The sequence below is a fragment of the Octopus sinensis genome, linkage group LG3, assembly GCF_006345805.1.
Source record: "Octopus sinensis linkage group LG3, ASM634580v1, whole genome shotgun sequence".
NCBI classification, from domain to species: domain Eukaryota; kingdom Metazoa; phylum Mollusca; class Cephalopoda; order Octopoda; family Octopodidae; genus Octopus; species Octopus sinensis.
The window spans coordinates 15386018-15406894 of NC_042999.1; the positions used below are offsets into that span (position 1 = coordinate 15386018).

Here is a 20877-nt window from a genome sequence, read left to right on the forward strand (position 1 = left end):
TGGCAGACGATATATCTATTTCTTTATTACCCACAAGGGGCTAAACACAGAGGGGACAAACAAGGACAGGCAAAGAAATTAAGTTGATTACATCGACCCCAGTGCGTAACTGGTACTTTATTTATCGACCCTGAAAGGATGAAAGGCAAAGTTTACCTCGGCGGAATTTGAGCTCAGAATGTAGTGGCAGACGATATATCTATTTCTTTATTGCCCACAAGGGGCTAAACACAGAGGGGACAAACAAGGACAGGCAAAGAAATTAAGTTGATTACATCGACCCCAGTGCGTAACTGGTACTTTATTTATCGACCCTGAAAGGATGAAAGGCAAAGTTTACCTCGGCGGAATTTGAGCTCAGATGTAGTGGCAGACGATATATCTATTTCTTTATTGCCCACAAGGGGCTAAACACAGAGGGGACAAACAAGGACAGGCAAAGAAATTAAGTTGATTACATCGACCCCAGTGCGTAACTGGTACTTTATTTATCGACCCTGAAAGGATGAAAGGCAAAGTTTACCTCGGCGGAATTTGAGCTCAGAATGTAGTGGCACGATATATCTATTTCTTTATTGCCCACAAGGGGCTAAACACAGAGGGGACAAACAAGGACAGGCAAAGAAATTAAGTTGATTACAACGACCCCAGTGCGTAACTGGTACTTTATTTATCGACCCTGAAAGGATGAAAGGCAAAGTTTACCTCGGCGGAATTTGAGCTCAGAATGTAGTGGCAGACGATATATCTATTTCTTTATTGCCCACAAGGGGCTAAACACAGAGGGGACAAACAAGGACAGGCAAAGAAATTAAGTTGATTACATCGACCCCAGTGCGTAACTGGTACTTTATTTATCGACCCTGAAAGGATGAAAGGCAAAGTTTACCTCGGCGGAATTTGAGCTCAGAATGTAGTGGCAGACGATTATATATCTATTTCTTTATTGCCCACAAGGGGCTAAACACAGAGGGGACAAACAAGGACAGGCAAAGAAATTAAGTTGATTACATCGACCCCAGTGCGTAACTGGTACTTTATTTATCGACCCTGAAAGGATGAAAGGCAAAGTTTACCTCGGCGGAATTTGAGCTCAGAATGTAGTGGCAGACGATATATCTATTTCTTTATTGCCCACAAGGGGCTAAACACAGAGGGGACAAACAAGGACAGGCAAAGAAATTAAGTTGATTACATCGACCCCAGTGCGTAACTGGTACTTTATTTATCGACCCTGAAAGGATGAAAGGCAAAGTTTACCTCGGCGGAATTTGAGCTCAGAATGTAGTGGCAGACGATATATCTATTTCTTTATTACCCACAAGGGGCTAAACACAGAGGGGACAAACAAGGACAGGCAAAGAAATTAATTGATTATCATCGACCCCAGTGCGTAACTGGTACTTTATTTATCGACCCTGAAAGGATGAAAGGCAAAGTTTACCTCGGCGGAATTTGAGCTCAGAATGTAGTGGCAGACGATATATCTATTTCTTTATTACCCACAAGGGGCTAAACACAGAGAGGACAAACAAGGACAGGCAAATGGATTAAATCGATTACAGTGACCCCAGTGCGTAACTGGTACTTATTTAATCGACCTCGAAAGGATGAAAAGCAAAGTCGACCTCGGCGGAATTTGAACTCAAAACGTAACGACAGGCGAAATACCACTAAGCATTTGGCCCGATATGCTAACGATTCTGCCAGCTCAACACCTTAATAAGAATTGTGATATAAATAACTACATCATACTATATATTGATGGATTTTCTTGTAAATGAGCACACTACCAGCTCTTCTTTTACATTAATTACTAAGACATATGAAGTACATTCCAAAAGTGCCTTCTTTATTTTCTCTCACCAAAACTAATGCCATGTGAGCAAAGTCTTTTGGGTGGGAAGTGACATCATCCTTCCTGTGTATGCACGGAGATTTTCACATTGGTAGGTTGTGTCAATTCCCAGCTGTTATGCCCAGAGTACAGACATGTAGTGCGTGCTTGTTGGATTTTGATTTTCACCAAACGCATCAGATATTTCATTAGATTTTGCCAAAGACTTGGTGATACTCAAGCTCAAACCATCCAGAACATCCCGTAGGCCGTTGGTGATTGAGCCATGGGCAAAACTCAGATCAAGGCGTGGTACAACTGCTTCAAACATGACCATACCTCAGTGAAGAGCAAGGCACACTCAGGTAGGCTATCCACAAACCAAAATGAGAAACAGATTGAGGCGGCTTAGTCAAAGCACACTGTCATGTAACAATCCAGAAAATTACTCATAAAATGGGAACAGGCACAGGATCAGTGCATTCCATTGGAGGATTTGTGCAGGGGGAGAGCATTGGCGAAATTCATCCCCAAGTTGTTGGCAGAACAGCAGAAGCAATTCCACATGGAAATCACTGTGATATGCTAGACTGTGAAAACCATGACCCAGACTTCATGAAGACCATCATCACTGGTGATTAGACATGGGTTTATGATCTCTTCTTAATGCGTTCAAGCATCTTGCATGAAGACGAAAATCTGAAGGGCATCCTGGCGTTAAGGAAGGGCATCCAGCCGTAGAAACATTGCCAGATCAGACTGGGCCTGGTGCAGTCTTCTGGCTTCCCAGACCCCAGTTGCACCGTCCAACTCATGCCAGCATGGAAAGCGGACGCTAAACGATGATGATGATGATGATGCATTACACATCCGTTCTCAAACCATAACAGCTGAGAACTGACGTGGCCTACCAGTATGAAAATTTTCACTCGTGCACAGGAAAGATAGTGTCACTTCCCAACCAAAGAATTTTGTCCATGTAGCATTAGTTTTGGCAGGAAAAAATAAGCTGGATACATTTTTAATGCACCTTGTTGTTAAAAGTCACAAACATTACAATATGAATGATATTACACCATACTTCACCCTCCCTCATTCTTTTCATAGAGGTTCTATTCACTCACAAACAAACTTGAGAATGATGGTTTCCAAAACATGAAGCTACAGAATTTTTACAGCCTATACAATGATGATGATGGTAGTGTTGATGATGATGATGATAGTGTTGATGAAAATGATAATTATAATGGTGATGATGGTGATGATGCCTTTCAGCCTTTCACAGAAAGTTCCCCAGCTTAATCCACAAATAGGAAAAAAAAAAAAAAAATGAAATCATTTATAAAATATTCCATGCATTATTGGAAGAACCTCAGAATGTATAAAGGAGAAACAAGATGACATCTAAACATTATAAATGGATATTAGAAAGCTGTAATCAGAGGAGAACAATGAAGTCAGAAATGTAAAACATTTATGATAGGGAAACGGAAATTATATGCCACCATGAGATAAGTTTTTATAATGGGAAAATAAAGGGGATAACACACACACACACAAGCCACTGAGAGTTCATTCAATAAAGCAAGTGCATGTTTCGGTATGAGAATTGAAACAGGGCATGCAAATTATTATAATCCTTCATATGTCTCCTTTTAAAGCTCCATTTGTAGGTTTAGTGCAATTTGTATATGCATTTGAAAGATAGCTAATGCGGAATATATTATTTAGTAAAAAAAATATATTCAGCATAGTAATATATAACTGAAATATGGATTTAGTTTAGGACCAGGGGTTAAATGGTTCAAAACATTTCTTCATATATCTCTGAAATAACAACCAATCAACATGTTTAAAGCAAATTAGGTTTAAGTTGTTTCACAACTCAAATTCATGTGATGGATGTATAAACTGTAGTCTCCACATTTTCCGTACCTAGGCTTCTAAGTATAGCGGTTTGGCAAAAGAGACCGATAGAATAAGTACTGGGCTTACAAAGAATAAGTCCCGGGGTCGATTTGCTCGACTAAAGGCGGTGCTCCAGCATGGCCGCAGTCAAATGACTGAAACAAGTAAATGAGTAAAGAGTAAATTCAGGTATATCAAATACCATACAACATAAAAAGATTTATCAAAATTATCTCTGCCTCAAGAGGATGTGTCACAATTACCAAATGGCATCTGGGACCAGCTCCGTACAGAAAGTGGAAACTAACTAAAAAATCAACGATCCTCCAAAGTTGATATTCTGTTAAAGAAAAGGACAGGTTATTTGCTTGGATATTAGAGGACAGTATAGACAAGTGCTTCTTATTTCTTTACTGCCCACAAGGGGCTACACACAGAGGGGACAAACAAGGACAGACAAACGGATTAAGTCGATTATATTGTCCCCAGTGCGTAACTGGTACTTATTTAATCGACCCCGAAAGGATGAAAGGCAAAGTCGACCTCGCCGGAATTTGAACTCAGAACATAGCGGCAGACGAAATACCATTAAGCATTTTGTCCAGCGCGCTAACGATTCTGCTAGCTCACTGCCTTTTGTGAGCCAAATACCCTGACCATTAAGCCACACACCCCAAATGTTAACAAGTGAAAACAAAAATTATATTAGTTATTGTCACATTTTGAAATCCATCAATTGTTACTCTTCACTCTTTTATTTGTTTCAGTCATTTGACTGCGGCCATGCTGGAGCACCGCCTTTAATCGAACAACTCGACCCCAGGACTTATTCTTTTGTAAGCCCAGTACTTATTCTATCAGTCTCTTTTGCCGAACCGCTAAGTAACGGGGACATAAACACACCAGCATCGGTTGTCAAGCAATGCTAGGGGGACAAACACAGACACACAAACACACACATATATATATATACATATATACGATGGGCTTCTTTCAGTTTCCGTCTACCAAATTCACTCACAAGGCTTTGGTCGGCCCGAGGCTATAGTAGAAGACACTTGCCCAAGGTGCCACGCAGTGGGACTGAACCCGGAACCATGTGGTTGGTAAACAAGCTACTTACCACACAGCCACTCCTACACCTGTTACGTAACAAATTTAATACTAGTTATCTATGACTGCTTAAATATTAACCCCGTGTTCTCAATGGTTTGGATACATACCCATTACCCATAACTTTAGCTGAGTATGGTTCATTTTAAGTAGAAGTTTAATTACTGTGAAAATTGACAAAGATATATTGTTTGCCATGAAGACAAAATGAATAAATTATTGTGAAATGAAATACAATGTATTTGTATTGACTTGTTGATATATTGAGGGAAATAAGTTCAAAATGACATTGGAGATTTAACCTGTGGCAGCAAAAATAAAAAAAAAAAGCAGGAAGTGTTACGTTATTACAGTTAGAGGTTATTGAATAATGAATATTAAATAGAGTGGTAAAGGAAATATCTCATCTGAAATTAACAGAAATCTTAGTTGGCAAGGTTAACTGTTGTGTAGTAAAGGTAATTATGAAATAAAGATAAAGTAAAGCAGTACAATAGGAATATTTGTGGTGTTGAAAACCTCAAACTATGTAGGTGCTGTGCTAATTATTATTTGCGTTTAATCATGTCATTTTCAGTTAGCTGCAGGCAAGCCCTGATACAGCTTGCCTATGACCACCCTTTCTTTGTTGCATAATTTGTCATTTTTTTAAGATAGTAGTAAGCAAATTAGAGGAAATTTGGCTGCTATTTCCAGCATGTTGATTGATCATTTAGAGGATCCTGTGTTAGTATTACTTAAATGGGAGAGCAAAATGTTGCCACTTGCAATAGATAGCACAGCAGTATCTCGAATAAGGAATAGATACAACCTCTTGTAGATTCACAGAAAAAGAAGGCTGGCAAAAACGACAGATGTACAGGAGAGGAGAGTTAGCATTAGAAGCCCCCTTAAAACACAGTGCTTAAATTAATTAAACAAATCTCTAAATTTAATTAAGAGTGCTTGCTATTTAGGTACTGTATGTAGTTACTGGAAAAATCAGTTGCTGGAGCAAGGAATTGAAGAAATTCAGCAGACAGTTGCCTTAGTTGGCAACAAAGAGTAAAAATGAGAACTTTGAACAAAACTCAGACTAGATGATGCTTATATGAGCAATATTAAAAGAAGATCTAAAGGAGCTGAAGACGGAAGCATAATGCTAACTTGGGATCTTTGCGGTTTGAACGGCAGTTTTTAACATAATTTCTAGGTAACTAAAAAATTTTAAACTTCGTATACTGGTAGAATGTGTTTATAAAACATCTTTTTCTCTTGGCTTTATTGAGAAAATTCTATGGTTTGTAAGATATTTGTTGTTTTTCTTCAATTTCTGCAATTTCAACCAATCAATGATGTCCATTGAGGTAAAAAAAACATTCCGTGCCATATGAATATGTCCCTCGTTTAAGAAACAGATTAGGTTTATTTACATTTGTGAAGAAAAAAAGATACCCTTCCTCCCACATCTAACCCCAACCAACCCTAACCCAGATTGAAATGCAATAGATCGATACTAGGGTCATAATTATGGGTGATAATTTTTCATATGACACTGCTAGAAAAAACTGCCGTTCAAACCGAAAAGATCCCTAACTTGTATGAAAGGTGCAGCAAAATTAAGATCAACATTAATGGCATTGGTTAATGTATGACTAAGAGAGAACTGCACTGGTGAAGAAAATTTAGGAAGAAGTGGGTTAAGTGAAAAAAGTGATGAGTGTTATCAGAGAACATCTGTGGCAGATGAAGGCTACAAAAGATTTGGAAAGAGGTGGTGAGGTTAACTTGCAGAATGCTGGGCTTTATAGATGAAAAGATATACTGAGTGGAATTGTACTGATAGCAGATCTGTCTAAATCATGTCAGCTTTGATAAATGAACATGAAAACATTGATGATGTTCATTATTGTTGTATAATAATAACAACATTGTGTACTGGTCTTATGAATAAAGGACAGTAAATTCTTACCTAAAGTTATGAAAATATTTACAACTTAAAAAGCATTGTAAAGACATACTGTTTTACACCGCCTTTAGTCGAGCAAATCGACCCCAGGACTTATTCTTTGTAAGCCTAGTACTTATCTCTTTTGCCGAACCACTAAGTTATGGGGACGTAAACACACCAGCATTGGTTGTCAAGCAATGCTGGGGGGACAAACATATGCACACACATACATATATATATATATATATATATATATATATATATATATATATTAGCCTGTATGGCTAATAATTCGCTTACCACTTGTGATGGTATTTTAATAATACCATCCCTATATTTATATATCTATATATATATATATATACACACACACATACATACGACAGGCTTCTTTCAGTTTCCGTCTACTAAATCCATTCACTTCAATGTAATTTTGCTTGTTTCCTTTTTTTACTTTCTTGGCCCAAGGCTATAGTAGAAGACACTTGCCCAAGGTGCCACGCAGTGGGACTGAACCTAGAACCATGTAGTTGGTAAGCAAGCTACTTACCACACAGCCACTCCTGTGCCTATATATAATAGTTCTGTAGATTCATTAACAGCCTTGAAACCCTTAAGAATTCAACAGCAAAATACTGTTACTTCATGTGGAAAGAAACAAAACCATCATACTGCTTCTTTTCTACTGGAAAGTGTAACATTGTATTCTCCATATATATTTCCTCTCAGTATCAAAGTGTAACATTGTATTCTCCATATATATTTCCTCTCAGTATCAAAGTCTCTGTATCTGGTAAGCATTTAAAAGCACAAATTACAAACTACACTTGAATATTGTTCACACAGTGTCTATTACCTAATAAAGCCATCATGGCATCTAAAAGGAAGTCTCTCGTTTGATAGTCCAACTCACAATAATTAAACCACTGCAAAATCTTCCTCACTTTGAAGCTGTTACATTTCTTGAAATCATCCACGACTACAATGGTCTCTAATTATCTAAGCTTTATAGCTAAACCTATGTCATGTCACCTAAACGAATTTGATGTGTTCTCTTCTATCCCTCTCATTACTTCCACACTCTCTCTTATCTTACAGAGTCATCCCTAAATACTTTGGCTAATTCTTTCTCATTAAAACTACAACCTTTCACAGTCCCCTAATACCCATAATTACCCTTCATCTGTAAACCGGGAACAATTTCTTCCCGATATTGATTGCACAGACATCATCCGTTTAACTTAATCCCTCCATTTGAGAAAGAAATACATAGATTGTAGGCTTTGCTCTCTTTCTCTGACTAACGCTAGTAACAATGATCGCTTGTGAACTTATATTGCCGCATTTATTATATTGCCGAAGGATTTCTGTACATAAATGTTCTCTTGCTTCCATGAAAGTCAATAACTAAAAGGAATTTTCCTTTTGCTAATCTTCTTTTGTTTATTGGAGATAAAAACACACTTGTACATAGTATATATTCTTTACAATTTTGTTAATGCTTAGGGGACCAGTTTGTTTTCTAGCTTTGCTATATATATATATATATATTTATTCCCATATATCATGAAACTAACGACTTACAACCATTTAATTTAAGTATCAATAATCTGGGTTTTATTCTAGATACTTTCTCTTTGAAATCTCAAACTTGTTTACTGTTGCAACGAACAAAAATAAAAGCTAATAAATTAGCACATACTGTCGCCACAGTGGCTGCGGTCATTAGAATTATCATAATAATGCATCAGTCATATGCATGGAAGAACATAACTAGATCTATTTGGTAAAATGTCGTCAATAAAATAAATTGAAAAAAAAAAAAAAGTCATTGAACTTTTTATGTAATTACGTGTTGTTTTTTGGCTATCAGGGTAATTACTTTTGACAACACAAAGGAATTTTAATAAATGTAATGGACAAAGTTATGATTTTATTTGTACTGGTCGAAGCACAAATGTTTTTTTTGTTTTTTGTTTTTTACGTTTTCTATTACTTCTCCAATTCCAAAATGATTCATTGTTTAAAAGTACAGAATGGTTTTAGCTTAGGAAATCTGATTTGCAATTAAAACAAACAGTCACTTACTGACTGCTATAGTTTTTGTTCTGCCCTTTCCTCACCTCTTGCCCTTTCTTTCACACACACACACACAAACATACACACACTTGTTTGATCTCTAACATTTATTGAATATAGGAGAAAAACAAATGTTGAAAAATTAAGACAACAGACAGTCAAGTTACAGGTGAAATGCTAATGTCAGATGCCATTTAAAACTGTAAATAAGAACACAGAATGAAGAATAAGGCTTTAAAAAAAAAAAAAAAAACTCAATTAAAGTTGAAGCCTTTAATTTAAAATAAACATTGATTGTGATAAATTTCAAAACAATTGTATTTCCATGAAAGAAATACTTTGTTCAATTTTAATGCAAGGAATACTTGATATAATATTTACAATTCAGAAGGAAAAATATTGTGTAATTTTTGTAGGGAAAAACCTTTAAAAAAAAAAGTAAAAACAAAAAAATTTACTCTCTGCATTGTGCTGTTGATAAAAAATTTTTAAATGGCAGTATTTAGTATGTTAGAGTTTTGTCTCTTGTCCTCTGTTTTTCTTAATGGGTTTTAGTCAGAGTGTAAAGGAGTATAGCAGTTTAATGCTGGATAAATCCGTTTTCAAGCTTGAAGGATTTTGATTCAACCAGCAACTAGTTCAGAGCATTCTGTCAACTTTAATGCTCATATCTGCTGAGTGAACTGGAGGCAGTGAGGTGCTTTGCTCAAGGACACAACATGCCTCCTCAAGCAGGAATTGAATTTACAACCTTCTGGTTGAGAGCCCAGTTGTTTAACTACTAGGCCATATGCTTCCCCACAATCATTTGGCACCGTGTAAAAAGTACCCATGCCAGTACCAGTGCAGGTGCCACATAAAAAGCACCCATGCCATGTACAAAGGAACCAGTGCTGGCACTATGTAAAAGACCCCAGTGCACTCTGTAAAGGGGTTGGTGTTAGAAAGGGCACCCAGCCAAAAATACCATGCAGAAACAGATGACTGGTGCTTGGTGTAGCCCTCTGATTTATCAGCTCCTGCTGGAACATCCAATCCATGCCAGCATGGAGAATGGATGTTAACTGATGATGATTAAACCATTACTTTTAGCAGAACTCTGAGAAGGGGATGAAGAAACAGGTGGCTTTGCAATATGAAGGGATTCACCAAAGGCAAACAAGGGCCCTGTGGTGGTATTTCACTGGGGGATGGATTAGGTCAATGACCCTCCTTCACAATGCACAGTTCATCTAAGAGGTTAACAGTTTCTGCCTTCTTAGTTTCAGTTTAAATCCTCAGTCCTGTCTGAGCTAACAGTAGGAAGCACTTTCCCAAGATACCAAGCAGTGGGATTGAACCTAAAATCATGTAACTGTGAAGCAAAAATTCTTAACCACATCATCATGCTTGTGCCCATGATTGATACCTTGCACAAAAGTCATGGAGTAGAACAATATTTTATGTGTATGCATTGAAATGAATCTTTTGACAGCAAACCCTTAGACTTCCATACTTATGATATTCAAATTCAATAAGCAGTTTTCTTTGTTGTTGTACATAAAAATGTAATAACAATTCCTTTATATAAGAGAGACATAAAAAGGGAATATCGATAAAATTGTTAAGTACGGATGTCTTTTAAGTAGGCGCCATTGCATGAAGTTGGAAAGTCATACATACATACACATACATGATGATGACATACATACACACACATCATGATGATGATGACATATATATATATATATATATATATATATATATATAATATATATATATATATGTCTTCTATTTGTATTTGTATAATATATATGTCTGTGAATATATATATATATATATATACATATATGTCTTCTATTTGTATTGTATAATATATATGTCTGTGAATATATATATATATATATATACATATATGTCTTCTATTTGTATTTGTATAATATATATGTCTGTGAATATATATATATATATATATGTATCCAAGAAAGATAAAAAGAGTCCTTTTCAAAACAAACTGACTGTAAGCTGCTCTCTCAAGAACTTCTTTCTTCTTTTTACTCGTTTCAGTCATTGAGCTGTGACTGTTCTGAAGCTCTACCTTTAAGGGATTTTAGTTGATTCTATCAAATCCATTACTTTGTTTGGTACTTAATAAATCAACCTCGGAAGGAAGAAAAGCAAAGCTGCCCTTGACATAAAGGGACATAGCCAGAACATAAAGAGATATAACCAAATAACACAAGATATTTTTGTTAGATCTTCTCCTGATTCTGCATCTTCCACCAATATTATATAAATATGTGTATATATAAAACACATAAATGTTATATTTAACTATTATATAGATATATTGTGTATGTATGTATGTATATAGGAGCAAGCACAGCTGTGTGGTAAAAAGTTCACTGCTCAACCACATAGTTCTTGGTTCAGTACCATTGTGAGGCACCTTGGGCAAATGTTTTCTACTACAGCCTTGGGTCAACTAAAGCCTTGTGGGTAGATTTTGGTCAACGTAAACTGGAAAAAAACTCATTCATCATCATCACCATCGTAGTTTAATGTCTGCTTTCCATGGTGGTATGGGTTGACTGAGGGCTGGCAAACCAGAAGGCTGCACCAGGCTCCAATCTGATCTGGCAGAGTTTTTACAGCTGGATGCCTTTCCTAATGCCAACCACTCCGAGAGTGTAGTAGGTGCTTTTTACATGCCACTGGCATGAGGGCCAGTCAGGCAGTACTGGCACTCACCACATTTGAATGGTTTCTTTACGTGCCACTGGCACTCACCACATTTGAATGGTTTCTTTACGTGCCACTGGCACGGGAGCCAGTCAGGCAGCACTGGCAACAACCACACTCGAATGGTGCTTGTTATGTTCCACTGGCATCGACTACACTCGAATGGTCCTTTTTACATGCCACTGGTACAGGAGCCAGTCAGGCAGCACTGGCAACAACCACACTCAAATGGTGCTTGTTATGTTCCACTGGCATCGACCACACTCGAATGGTCCTTTTTACATGCCACTGGTACAGGAGCCAGTCAGGTGGCACTGGCATTGACCATGCTTGAATAGTGCTCTCCATCCAGCTGTAGAAACACTGCCAGATCAGACTGGAGCCTGGCGCAGCCATCTGGTTCACCAGTCCACAGTCAAATCGTCCAACCCATGCTAGCATGGAAAGCGGATGTTAAACGATGATTATGACGTTTACAGTCTTAAATTTTTATGTCATTCACATACAACCACAAATATCTTCCACTAGATTTACACATCTGGAGGCAAGAAGTTCCAGAATGTTATTAAAAATAATTCTGTAATCATTAAAAAAGCTATGAATTAATGACTCTGTACATGAAATGCTTATGTGTAGACACCCTCAAAGACAAACTTAATTAAGGAAAGTAGACCCTAATGTATGATACGTGAACTTCCAGAATGTTATTAAAAATAATTCTGTAATCATTAAAAAGCTATGAATTAATGACTCTGTATATGAGATGCTTATGTGTAGACACCCTCAAAGACAAACCTATTCAAGGAAAGTAGACCCTAATAGATGAATGATACGTAATAAACTATTTCTACATTAAGTTGTGACTTACTTTTTGTTCAATGGTTGATCCGACTTTTAGTGTTTTAACCGCCACAGGCTGCCAACCTTGATCATCGAGGAATGCCTCTCCTCCAAACACAGTACCAAATGCTCCTGCGCCTAGTTTTCTGTTTAATACCACATTATCTCGAGGTAATTCCCAGCCATCAAGAGATAGGCACCGGGAGAATCGAGTAGATAATAACCCGAGTTCTTCCATTTTCTGGTTCGAACCTCTGTTACGTCTGCAATACCTTGGGAAAAGAAAATAAGAAAAAAAAAAATTTGAGAAAAAAACAACAAAAAACAAACTATTACATAATATTAGGTTTCTTTATCAATTTAAAGAATTAAAACATAACACGAGAATTTCAATTAAATGTTGAGATAAACTAAAGTTTACATCTTGTGTAAATTTGTTTCTTGAAATCTGTGAAGTAATACAGATTTTTGTGATTTCAGTCACCATTTACATCTCTACCGAGAACAAAACTACCATTGATAAAATCAACATCAAAACCCCCCTTTCTATTGATGCTATTATTAGCTTACTCTTATTTATTTCTTTACAAATACAAACTGAACATTTTTTTTTCTACCTTCTTTTATCACATCATTTTCTGTTATTAAACCAATTCTTTTAGATCAGCTCTAACAATTTCCAATTTTGCTTGGCTTTGTGTTTGTTCCTCTCACAATACAGGCACATCACAGTTATTCATTCAGTTCTCATTATTCAAGCACATAACATGTCTAAGCAATTTTATTTTTATTAATAAGTACTAGAGACAATACACAATTCTATTGATTTTTTTCACAAAATGATATTAACTAATGTATTAATGTAATAAATAAATATTCAGGCAATAAAAAAAAACCGAAAAAAACCCCCCAAAAAAACTGTTATAAATTGTCCGCTCTGGAAAATTCGGTTAAAATCTCATTTCCCATTTGTGAAAAACAACTAAAACCTTATACCATAAACAGATCCTTCATTTAGAGTTTCCTCATTATCTATTTGATTCTCTAAGGCTTAAGTTTCCCTCCAGCTTCTGCTTGCAGCCTCCAAACCTTTCCTCTTTCATAACAGTTACATACCCAAACAATCCTATTACTGTTCTGAGTAGTAAAAGGACAATTGATTACTCTTACTTATCAAATCTCAATAAACAGTATTGTTTTATAATAGTTCTGAGTAGAATAGCCCATAAAAGTTTGTAATATAACATGAAAGAAAAACTAAAACAACAAGAAAAAACTGAAAAAAAAATAGCGATTATTTGTTTCGCAATCAGTCAATCAAGAGTAGTTTATTTGATGAAAAGTTACACAGGTGCAATTAATTAATTAGCAGTAATTATCACTCTTCAAGATAATTCCATTGAACATCTGAACTTTCATACACACAATTTATACACACAGGCACTATTTGTGCATACAGGCATACAATTTATAAATACAGATACAGAAGTTATAGATAGGTAGTGATTTATCAATGCAAAAATGACTTACCTTTGTCTTATAATTATAAGAACAACGGATATGATGATAGAAAAGAAACCAAATGCCATGACATTTGCAAGAATTACAGCCATTTCACAGTTGACATTCAAGAAAGCTCGAAACTTCTCTATATGGCATTCAGTGACTTTTTCTTAAAATAAAAATGGAAATTTAGGATAGAAAGAATTAACCATTTCTGTGGTTTCAACGCTGATAAGACAAATGCAATCAATATATTAGCAATTCTAAAGGAAGACTACAATATACATTTTCGCAAATAATCCTTATTATAATTGAGACAATGTAAGTATATCAATATATGTAACTGAAACAGTGCCACTTACTCATTCACCAATCGCATCACTAAATATTGGTTTGTCAGATAAATTTGATAATATTTTTCTATTTATTTTAATCTTTTCAATGTTATTTGAATTAAGATTTAAAAAAAAAATTGTTTTTGTTTTGTAGATCTAATCTTCCTCAACAACATTTGTTTATTGTTTTTGAAATCTGAATAAATTCTACTTATTTTTAGACACATGATGATGGAATACCAAATAGAAATAAACAAACAAACATTTATCTGACAACCCAATAATTCATACCTCAAACTACCTCTTACTCTATCTTTCACATAATTAATTCTATGAAGGAATGAAACAGAAAGTGCAAGAAGGGAAAATAGACATTGTGGGTGAGAAAAGCATTGTCTGGCCTACCAAAGACTATTTTCTCAAATGTATGTCAGCTGACTTTGGTCTTCAATAAGAAAGCTTCTACATGCTCACTCAACCTACTAGATATAGTAGCCAAATCTCCTTCAAATCCCACCCTACTGCATTTATCCAATACACCCCTAATGGTTGAATTGGTTAAATGTAGATCTGAAGTAGTTCAATGACAGAAGGGTCGGTCATGACTGGAGTGTCTTTCATCATTGTTCTGTTTAATCAGGACTGATCTGGAGCTTAGCAATATCAACAACCATATTTACTTTAAACCAATAAAAGAAGGCCTTTTACATGGTTGTTTGACTTGCTAAACATAACAACTCATCATCATCATTGTCATTTAACGTCTGCTTTCCATGCTGGCATGGGTTGGATGGTTTGACTGAGGGCTGGTGAGCCAGAAGGCTGCACCAGGTTTCAATCTGATCTGGCAAAGTTTCTACAGCTGGATGCCCTTCCTAATGCCAACCACTCCGAGAGTGTAGTGGGTGCTTTTTACGTGGCACCCAGGTGGTACTGGCAACAACCACACTCGAATGGTACTTTTTACATGCCACCAACATGGGAGCCAGTCAGGTGGTACTGGCAATGATCATGCTCAAGTGGCATTTTTTACATTCCACTGGCATGGGACCAGTCAGGCAGCACTGGCATCGACCATGCTCGAATGGTGCATTTTATGTGCCAATCAGGCAGTACTATCATCAGCCACTCAGTTTCTCTCAATTCACACATTCAGGAGGGCAGTATTTCTTTGGTGGATTTTGAATTACCACATGAAATTTTTGTTCAAATAAGTTATTATTCATGTCAATGTGATTAAGGTTTGCTAGGAATAACATTTAAACAGAGACCAATATTCTGTGAAGTCGGGATCAAGGCAATTATGCATAACTAAGAAAACAGGAAATGCATAGTTTTACGATGCATAGTTTGTAAGTCCTTAACTCTGATAAATTACATCTAAATAGTTCTGAGATTCTTGTTAAGTGGAATTCTTTTAATTCTTCTAAATTGTCCAATCCATCACTTCTCAACCAAAGTATTCTGTAACTAATACATCAAGCACAGTAAACATAACCGGTATTGACTAGTTGTTTTTATTTTATGTTTCTTTTTGTATAAGAATTCCATTCTCTAACCACTTGAAATACTGTTTCGAAAATACCTATTTCTTTACGACCAACAAGGGATAAACACAGAGAGGACAAACAAGGACAGACAAACGGATTAAGTCAATTATATCGACCCCAGTGCGTAACTGGTCCTTAATTTATCGAACCCGAAAGGATGAAAGGCAAAGTAGACCTCGGCAGAATTTAAATTCAGAACGTAAAGACAGATGAAATACCTATTTCTTTACTACCCACAAGGGGCTAAACACAGAGAGGACAAACAAGGACAGACAAACGGATTTAGTCAATTATATCGACCCAGTGTGTAACTGGTACTTATTTAATCGACCCTGAAAGGATGAAAGGCGAAGTCGACCTCGGTGGAATTTGAACTCAGAACGTAACGACATTTCACCTGGCGTGCTAACGATTCTGCCAGCTCACCACCTTAACTGTTTCAAAAATACCATTGAGCCAATGAGGACCCTTAATGTAGTTACTTATTCTGGTAGAAATAGCAGCTATATCTTCCTCAAAATAACATCTACCATATTAAGAGAGGTAATGTAGTCTTAAGTACAGAATGACTGAATATATATATGAAGACCAAGTCCTAACATGCCTTTGTTCATGGGTCTGTGTGATCAGGGCTGGTCCAGAATTGATGAGCAGTTGCAGCAACAACAAGAATAAGGAGGAGTAGGAAGAGGCAGAGGAGGAAGAGAAGAGGAGGAGGAAGTGGAGGTGGAAAAGGATCAGAGCAAGAAGAGGAGGAGGCAAAAGAAGAGGAGAGGTGGAAGAGGAAGAGAGGAGGCAGAGGATGAAGGGGAGGAATGTTGGAGGTGGAAAAGGAGCAGAGGAGGAAGAGAGGAGGCAAAAGAAGAGGAAAGGTGGAAGAGAGGAGGCAGAGGATGAAGTGGAGGAATGGTGGAAGTGAAAAAGGAGCAGAGGAGGAAGAGAGGAGGCAAAAGAAGAGAGGTGGAAGAGAAAGAGAGGAGGCAGAGGATGAAGGGGAGGAATGGTGGAGGTGGAAAAGGAGCAGAGGAGGAAGAGAAGGAAGAGTGGAGGTGGAGGAGGAGGAGTGGCAGCAGAGGAAGAAGAGTGGAGGCAGAGAAAGAAAAGTGGGTGGGGTGGAGGAGGAGGCAGTGGGAGTTGTACTTGGCTACTGATCTAACACAGCTAAACTATGAAACTTGGTCTCCCCAGGGAAACTAATTCTAAGATTCTAATACAATGTACGGAACTCACAAACTCTCATTGCACTTCATTGCATTCATCGATGCGCTCCCCCACCCCACCCCCCATTATGATGACACAATAATTTATTCAGATACTCTGTTAACCCCTGCAACACTGTTGAGACAAGAAGGCCAGACATGATTATGGAGGGCAAAATAAACAAACATTATATGATCATAGATTTGCAATTCCCTATGATAGCAGAGTCGATACTTTGGAAGACAAAAAAAACAACCTCTCAGCAACAAAATGGTCGTTAAATATCATAATATATTACATAAATATAAATAATATGAGATATAATTAGAACAGTATGGATTCTCTGAATTATTTAACTTCATCATTTTTGTCTCTATTTTCAAAACTATATTCGATTTAGTCTCTTAAAGAGCCCTACTTTTGCATATGTATATGTCCAAACATTGAATCAGGAACATATAAAATGGTATTTCTAAAACAGAATCTCAATGCTCTTATCTATAACACAACCTGCACCCAAACAAGTATATATATTTCTTTACTACCTACAAGGGGCTAAACATAGAGGGGACAAACAAGGACAGACAAAGGGATTAAGTCGATTATATCAACCTCAGTGCGTAACTGGTACTTTATTTATCGACCCCGAAAGGATGAAAGGCAAAGTCAACCTCGGCGGAATTTGAACTCGGAACGTAACGACAGACAAAAAACGGCTGCGCATTTCGCCTCCTCCTTTTCCTCACTCCCAAACAAGTATATATACATGCATGTATGCATGCATAAATTTATGCATGAGTGTGTGTTCGTATATAAATGTACATTTGCATGTTTATGTGTGTGTGTGTGTGAATTTTAATTAAGTGATAATGTAACAAATACAATAACTTTAATTAATTGGGAATATATTGATATTAACGTAAGATAAATATGTTTGAAGAATAATTAAGGAAAGCCCTAAAAAAGGCAAGGCTGACAGCTTAGGAAAAAAAAAAATCACATGTACTGAATTAAGTGATAATGTAGCAGGTATAGTAACTAATTAACTGAGATGGTGGTAATAATATTAAGAAAGAAGTAAGTATTATTGAACAATGCTTAACAAAGCTAAATTGTTAAAATGAGATGATGCACCAGAGTCCTGATTAATTGAAATAACGAGGTATTTTTGCTAGACATTGATATGTTTTAGTCATATGAGATCTTTTTCATGATTGCCTCTCTAGGAAGAAACTTTAAGTAATGGGGAGTAAAAGTAATCAACTTAAATGATTGTAGTCTCAAAAGTAACATCGATTTAGAAAATAAAGTGATACAGAGACTTGTCAGCTTCACAGACACACATACACATCCGCCCGTCCATCCTTCTGTCCATCTGACCATCCCTCCATCTGTCTCTGTCTATCTATCAAGCTATATATATATATATATATATATATATATACACATATATACACACAAACACACATATATATATATATATATATATTATATATATATACATACACAAATATACATATACTCCTACGCATATATACATATGTATGAATAAGTTACAAGCTGTTCAATTCAGAGATTAATCTTAACAAAATATGGCATACAAAATTTTAAAATGAAAGATGAGGTTATTAACAATTATATGCCTCAGTTGTTAGGTCAAGTTAATATTTGCAATGTTGATAATGTTCTTCTGACAGTTGATTTCATCTTTTTTTGCGTTTTCTTTTTCTTTTTACTCTTTGTAAAATGTTTGGAATTCTTTAATTTCAATCTGTCATCAGGCGACATGTATATATATGTACATATGTGAGTGGAATAAAAGTGAACTGATAAATCTACACATTTCACAGAGGGCTCCGGCATTAACATTAAACTACAGATGCAAACAAGTTGTACAATAACACTGCGCTTGATGAATTGAAACCAGACATATTTTAAAAAACAAACAAAACAAAGAAAAAAACAAGCAACAATAAAACTAAATAAAAGTTTAAAAAAAAAAAGGAAGAAAGATTGAAGTCAATAGACCAAAAAAATTTTTCATCATTAGTTCAGGAACATCACATATCTAAATATTCAGAAATGAGAATTCTATAATCACTTTCTTGACAGAATGGAAGAATTTAAAGATCATATAATAATAATAATAATAATAATAATGATAAATCTCTGAACGAGGTATAGACAGTAACTGCACGACAATGTGAAGTATATTTGCCATCTGAATATGGCTAACCACTGAGGGTGGATTTTACTGTAGCTTGTAGTCCCAGGAGAACATCTTCTCCAGCTGGGTATTGACACACTTTCTGTGCCCTATCGGTATTTGCAAAGGAATCCATCTTTCCCATCGTCAACCTTCGTTAGCCATATTTAGATGGAAAATAATAATAATAATTATTGTTATATTTCGGAATGGTCATTTTGCCAGTTTAGCCAATAAAAAACACACGCACTATATATTTGGTGTTATTTTGCTTCAGTATTATTTATTTTTTACATTAATCTTAATCTTATTTCGGCCAGAGTTCTTTCGTCACACTCCTCTGACCGCATCAGTAAAAAATAAATAACACTGAAGCAAAATAACACCAAATATATAGTGCGTGTGTTTTTATTGGCTAAACTGGCAAAATGACCATTCCGAAATATAACAATATCTGTTTCAACACACGACTTCACATAAAAAATCTTGCACAACAAATATTTAAACGTAATAATAATAATTACAATAATAAAAAATAATAGTTGAAAATGAAAACTAACCATTTTGCCTACCATCTGCAGGAGGTTTCCCATTTGGTGAGAGCCAGCGCACCTTTCTCTTGTAAAGCCGAAGAATTCCGTTATCTGTTTCTTCATTTTCTAAATCTACAATATGGTTGCTACCACGGATGTTTATGCGAGGATTCGTGTGGATAGTTGGGATATATTGACCAATGAGACGGGTTTCGTTGTGAAAATATTGTAGAATGTTAATTGTACCTATGCGTTCACCTCCTTGGAAACTTATGTGACCAGATACACCATCAAACTTGGTTTCATTGATGTATTGTACTAGCTGACTGAAAAACATTAATGATAAAAATAATTGTTTAGGAGCGAAACACAATAAACTGTTTAACCCTTTAGCATTCATATTATTCTGTCAAATGTAATGCTTATTTATTCACATTGTTTTAAATTAATCAAGCATTATCTCAAAGCTTCAAGATTTTGATGATATGATTGTTTGTTTTTAGAATGAGAGGCTGGATGTGGCCAGTTTGAATGTAAAACCAGTAGAATATTAGGACCAGGCATTCTTATTTCTTTACCGCCCTCAAGGGACTACACACAGGGGACAAACCAAGACAGACAAATGGATTAAGTCGATTATATCGACACCAGTGTGTAACTGATACTAATTCATATTCTGAATACATTTTCAAAAACTCTTAGTTGGGATTAAATAAGAGCAGACCATTGAGCAAAAATGTCCAATATAATTTTGTCAGTAAAATCTCATTAAGATTTGTTATAGGTGGCACTAGTTCACACAAATGTCTAAAACATGGCACATGTTAGATGGGGTAGGATAAGAACATATGGGTAATAAACAACTATGTAAAATTAATTTCACTTAGATTAAATAATCTGCTGTATTTTTTGTTTTCTTTTTGTAAAACATGAAGGACTTTTGTAAAACCCCATTAGGTGAAAGTGGGTATTGAGCTAGGAAAGGCTGAGAACCAGCAAGGACATATTTCTTCACTGGAGATAGAATATGAATCCTTGTCACTTTAGTTGATATACAATTAACATAGCCAGCTGTAATTTCCTTTATATCATCGTTTAATAAATATTAATAGGTATAGACAG

General features: G+C 36.0%; 1 protein-coding gene across 3 annotated transcripts in view; it reads right to left on the reverse strand.

Annotated features, from left to right (window-relative positions):
- Positions 1-20877, reverse strand: part of LOC115209184 — a 662850-nt gene that overhangs the window by 47195 nt on the left and 594778 nt on the right. For all 3 annotated transcript variants that reach the window (XM_036500873.1, XM_036500871.1, XM_029777425.2), the window contains 3 exons: positions 19783-20081; positions 13959-14100; positions 12457-12700 (listed from right to left, as the gene is read on the reverse strand). In XM_036500873.1, the coding sequence (XP_036356766.1) occupies positions 12457-12700; positions 13959-14100; positions 19783-20081 (685 nt within the window). The remainder of the gene's footprint in view (positions 1-12456; positions 12701-13958; positions 14101-19782; positions 20082-20877) is intronic.